Here is a 5,297-nt window from a genome sequence, read left to right on the forward strand (position 1 = left end):
GATTATTCTTCTGTACTTTGTCTGTGATTGGTCAATTTCTTACTATTACGGCCTACAACTCTCCATTGTAGACGGCCCTTAATGCGGACATAACAGATGCTAATTTGCTCGCAACTTTTTAGTATATCTGTTGCCAATCTGCTGGCATATTGCGCGCATTTTGCTTACTAGGTTGTTCTAAATTTGCTGAAAACTCAAGCGTTTTGTTTTCGGCAACATGACAGCAAAAACACAAACAGGTGGCTATCAGGGTACTTATGTTAAATACTTAATACTATATAAAGAGCCGTCTATAATGGAGAGTTGTAGGCCGTAATAGTAAGAAATTGACCAATCACAGACGAAGTACAGAAGAATAATCGATTGTGATTTGTCAATTTCTTACTGTTACGGCCTACAACTCTCCATTGTAGACGGCTCTTAATATTACTTTGTATTACTTATATTTATGTTATTTATGATTAGACTAAAAAATATTTAATTTAACTTGTAATATAACTTGCCATTGTAAGAGCAATAGAGTATGCCAAGACAGACAAAAGAAAAAAAAAGTCCAATTTTTAAAAAATTCATTAAGGGTCGTCTACAATGGAGAGTTTTAGACTGTAACAGTAAGAAATTGACAAATCACAATTGATTATTCTTCTGTACTTTGTCTGTGATTAGTCAATTTCTTACTATTACGGCCTACAACTCTCCATTGTAGACGGCTCTTTATAGTGCTAATTTATAAAAGTAACCTGTATCATTATGATAACTGTCGTGCATGTAACCTCAAAAGTTGTGTTCTTGCATTGCCCGATTTTATAGGTATCGTTACTGTCACTTTCATTGTGGACACGGTCGTAGGAATTAATAGCCGTCTACAATGGAGAGTTGTAGGCCGTAATAGTAAGAAATTGACCAATCACAGACATAGTACAGAAGAATAGTCGATTGTGATTTGTCAATTTCTTAGGCCTGGTTTATGCGAGCAATAACTGTTAACTTATGCCGGAACCGGTAAAGTTTAACTATATGATTTTAATACTTCTGTTTATACGAAATTGCCGAATGCGTATAAACAGAAGTATTGGAATCCTATAGTTAAACTCTACCGGTTCCGGCATAAGTTAACAGTTATTGCCCGCATAAACCAGGCCGTAATAGTAAGAAATTGACCAATCACAGACAAAGTACAGAAGAATAATCGATTGTGATTTGTCAATTTCTTACTATTACGGCCTACAACTCTCCATTGTAGACGGCTCTTTACGCTACTGCTTGCGTCTTATTTCTTTACTGCCTAATGCCAATCATATTGTAGACGGTCCTTTAAGAGCCGTCTACAATGGAGAGTTGTAGGCCGTAACAGTAAGAAATTGACAAATCACAATCGATTATTCTTCTGTACTTTGTCTGTGATTGGTCAATTTCTTACTATTACGGCCTACAACTCTCCATTGTAGACGACCCTTTAAAGAGCCGTTTGGTAGCCGTAATAGTAAGAAATTGACCAATCACAGGCAAAGTACAGAAGAATAATCGATTGTGATTTGTCAATTTCTTACTGTTACGGCCTACAACTCTCCATTGTAGACGACCCTTTACCGTCTCTCTTGATGTTGCGCAATTTATAGAAGTATATCAGTGACTAAATCTATTATTTATAACAAGATGAGTAATAATGTATCACTTGACTAACATACTTATCAGATATGATATCAAAGAGTATCCAAATGGTATCATGGTAAAATAGTATATGTAAGTATTTCTTGTAGAACATAACGAAAAGAACATCTTATTCAACTATAGTTTGGAAGTGAAATCAAAAAGCAAATATTATAATGTTTAATTATTGCAACATAATTATATTGTTATTTTTAAGTGTCTGTCAAAAATGTTGGTGCAATATATGCACAACTTGCACATGTTCAAGTAAGTCTAAGATTTGTTGAACAAGAAACTAATGAAGAAGAAACTAATAAATAGATAAGTGATTGAAAGTGTAACATTGTGAAAAAATATGTTCTCTGATACTGACTTTTAGAAAAATATTTTTACAGATACGGAATCACTTATCAACTGTCATGGCAAACACCTAAAAACCAATGAACTTCTGAACTACGAACTTCTCACTTTGGACCAGCATCAACTGCTGAACAAACTTATTCTTTCAAAAAACGACATAGCAGTTCTACCTACGAATGAGTTAAAAAACCTGAAACAATTAAAAATGTTGGATCTGTCTGAAAACCAACTGGAGAGTGTACATTCTGATGTTTTGAAATACTTAAGTGATCTCGAGGAGTTGGATTATTCACACAATTTAATACGAAATTTTGATCTTTCTGTCCTGAATACAGTTCTCTCCAAGTTTAATTTAAGTTACAATCAGATTAACAACCTGGAGAATAGTTTAGAAAGAACGAAGAAGTTTACAAGAACAAAGTTGAAAATTTTTGATGTATCTCACAACAATCTTTCTGATCTGGTTAGTGTATCGTATTAAATATTGTATTAATTTCTAACAGCAAAGTGTTGTTTTTACTTATATAGGGTTTTACTTATATTTGTAGTAACAAGGTATTTACATATACATATATTATATCATTACCATATATTTATGTATGTTAATGATATTTATATGTTATATATTTTAATTGTTAAATTTTGGAATATCATTTACAAATTATAGGATTATGTCTGGGAGAGATAGTTATTTGTAATTATGGGACTCTCTCTTTTAAATGAGTAGTTATAAAAGTTGAAGAATGGATTATTTATAATTATGTATAATTTATAATTTATTAATTTATAAAAACAAATGTTTAACTTATACGTAATAGGCTTTCTCAACATTGAAAGTAATTTTTCATGAAGCGTTCTGGATATCTTTTCTAAATGGTAACCCTAACATTCTAACATTGTATAAATTAACATTACTTTTAATACTTACTTTTAGAACTTCCTGAATACTTTGCCGGAGGTTCAATACTTGGATCTTTCTTTCAATAAACTCAGCGCTCTCTCCGATTCATTATTTCATTTGAAACATTTGGAAGTTCTTCACATCGATAACAATCAGCTTCTTTTTCTGAAGTTTCAACATCTTCCGCTATCACTGTTAGAACTAAACGTCGGAAACAATTTTATCAACACCTTATCTCTCTCATTCCAAAAATCATTTATATATACTTTAAATATTCAAAATAATCAAATTTTTGAAATACACAAAAACTTATCATCACTGACTAAATTAAAACATTTGAATATTAGCGGGAACTTACTATCAAATTTTCCTGATATTTCTTTGGAACAATTGGAAGTACTGGACTTATCCTTCAATAATATAACGATAATTCCTAAAACTGTTTCCATAAACAACTTTCCGAATCTACGAATTTTGAAAGTCAACGGAAATTGTTTGAAAGATATAACACTTCGATCTAAATTGGAATTAGAAAGTTTTGAAGCAAACTTTGTGGAGACGATTGAAAAAATTGATGAAAACGCATTTTTAATGTTGAAAGAGAAGAACGATTGTATAAATGTGACTATTTCGAATAACGTAAAATTGAGCAGCATCGCGGAAAACGTTTTTCATCATATGAATATTTGTTCTGTAAGTATTTCAAATTTTTAATAAAAACCGTAATTAAAAATTGGTATGATTTAATGTAGCAAAATTTATAAATAATTCTGCTTCTTTATATCTTAGTTAGATTTGAGTAACAATCACTTTACATATTTATCGTTCGAGCTATTTAAAACACATGTTTATGGCAAAAACTTTTCGAACGCAAGATATCTCATTAATCTACAAAAGAATCCATTTATTTGCGATTGTTCGCTGCAATGGATGTTAGACGAGTTAGTCCCAAAACTTTACACGATACAGCCAAGTCTTTTGGAAGATTTAAAGTAAATTAGTGCTACTACTTATTAACACTTATTTAATATATTTTCTTGTCTTGTGAATTATATACTAATCTGTTTTTTATTTCTTGATGTATTATTATATGTAGGTGTGCTGGTCCATCTCCGTTGATGAACAAAAGATTAATTCATTGGTATAAGTGGAAAGAAAAAGTATTTTGCGATGATTTCTCGCATTATGCGGAAAAAATGGCTGTCAATGTTACTGCCGTTTCTAACAAACAAATTGTAACGTTTGAATCGAGTCACGCGATGATTGCTGTTTTGGCTGCAGCAACTGCTCTACTCGCAGTTTTAACGATGGTTGGCGTTTTGTTGACTCGAAGAATTGCTGAAAAGCGAAGGCGAGCCAATCGTAGGTTTTAAGAACAACGAAGTTTAATACATTATTATTTGTCTTGTACGGAGTAAGATAAGCGATGTAATAACAACAATGTAAAGTTGTTAATAAAAATATTTTTTGTTTTTTTTCAAATATTATTTTTTCAGGTTTACTTTTTAATCTTTCAATCGTGTAATATAACTGCCCAGCAAACAATTTGGTTGTGGGGTGTCGCGGTTTTGTCGCTAATCGCCGGCGAAATTTATAGATTTGTAAAACAGTTTATCTTGTTGGGGCAATCCTGCGGCTTAGCAGTGTCGTGAATATATATACATATATATATCAGCAAAATATTAGAGTCCCTGTAGTATGAGTCTGGACACAGTTGTCTTCTTATTGGTTGTGACAAAATATGGCGGAACCAATAAAATATCTTAAATTTATACTTCACGCGCGATATTATTCAATAGGGAGTTGAGTAGAATAAAAAAATTATTAGGAATAGAAATTAAAAAGAGGTTAAATGTAATGCACAATGCAAAAAAATAAAATATAACATAAATGTATATAAATATAGGCTGTATATCATGCAACCATAACATATTTCCTGTATTTATGTTATATTTTATTTTTTGTCATTGTATAGTACATTTAACTTTTATTTCTAATTCTTATTCCTAATATTTTCTCTATTGTGCTCAGGCTATAAGAATAGAATATAAGACAACCCTTAAAAAAAAGAACTACTGCCGATTACATATAAATAAAGTCAGTAATATAAATATTACTGACAATTACATAAACATATTATTAGGTATTACAGGAATCACTGAGAATATTACTGGCAATTACACAGAATGTCAGTAATTTTTTTGTACCACTGCCGCAATAAATTATTGCCAGTAGTTCTTTTTCGTAAGGGAATATAAGAAGATAAATTTGTTATTACGTTTTATTTCATATAAAATTTTATTTCATATAAAAATACAATGAAATACAAGTATATGCACACAATAAACACAAAAATACAAATATTATTAATAGTAAAATAATATTT

General features: G+C 30.8%; 1 protein-coding gene across 3 annotated transcripts; it reads left to right on the forward strand.

Annotated features, from left to right (window-relative positions):
* Nucleotides 1–1,569: 1,569 nt before the first annotated feature.
* LOC109863329 (leucine-rich repeats and immunoglobulin-like domains protein 2) lies at nt 1,570–4,386 on the forward strand. 3 transcript variants are annotated; one of them, XM_020443575.1, is made up of 6 exons: nt 1,570–1,743; nt 1,868–1,917; nt 2,046–2,473; nt 2,945–3,604; nt 3,701–3,903; nt 4,008–4,386. In XM_020443575.1, exons 3-6 carry the CDS (start codon nt 2,216–2,218, stop codon nt 4,282–4,284), a joined length of 1,398 nt encoding a protein of 465 aa, XP_020299164.1. In that variant the 5' UTR covers nt 1,570–1,743; nt 1,868–1,917; nt 2,046–2,215; the 3' UTR covers nt 4,285–4,386. The 3 variants fall into 3 exon arrangements, with proteins under 3 accessions (XP_020299164.1, XP_020299165.1, XP_020299163.1); XM_020443576.1 differs by lacking the exon at nt 1,868–1,917; XM_020443574.1 differs by lacking the exon at nt 1,570–1,743 and having other exon boundaries at nt 1,750–1,917.
* The last annotated feature ends 911 nt before the right edge of the window (nt 4,387–5,297 follow it).

The sequence above is a fragment of the Pseudomyrmex gracilis genome, unplaced genomic scaffold (assembly GCF_002006095.1).
Source record: "Pseudomyrmex gracilis isolate BER0280 unplaced genomic scaffold, ASM200609v1 scaffold_4200, whole genome shotgun sequence".
NCBI classification, from domain to species: Eukaryota; Metazoa; Arthropoda; class Insecta; order Hymenoptera; family Formicidae; genus Pseudomyrmex; species Pseudomyrmex gracilis.

Excerpts from the sequence above, each read along its gene's own strand:
- LOC109863329 (XM_020443574.1), top strand. The coding sequence starts at position 1,827 with ATGTTTAATTATTGCAACATAATTATATTGTTATTTTTAAGTGTCTGT. Across the intron at positions 3,605-3,700 it reads ATCATATGAATATTTGTTCT|TTAGATTTGAGTAACAATCA; the intron begins GTAAGTATTTCA and ends TTTATATCTTAG. Across the intron at positions 3,904-4,007 it reads AGTCTTTTGGAAGATTTAAA|GTGTGCTGGTCCATCTCCGT; the intron begins GTAAATTAGTGC and ends TATTATATGTAG.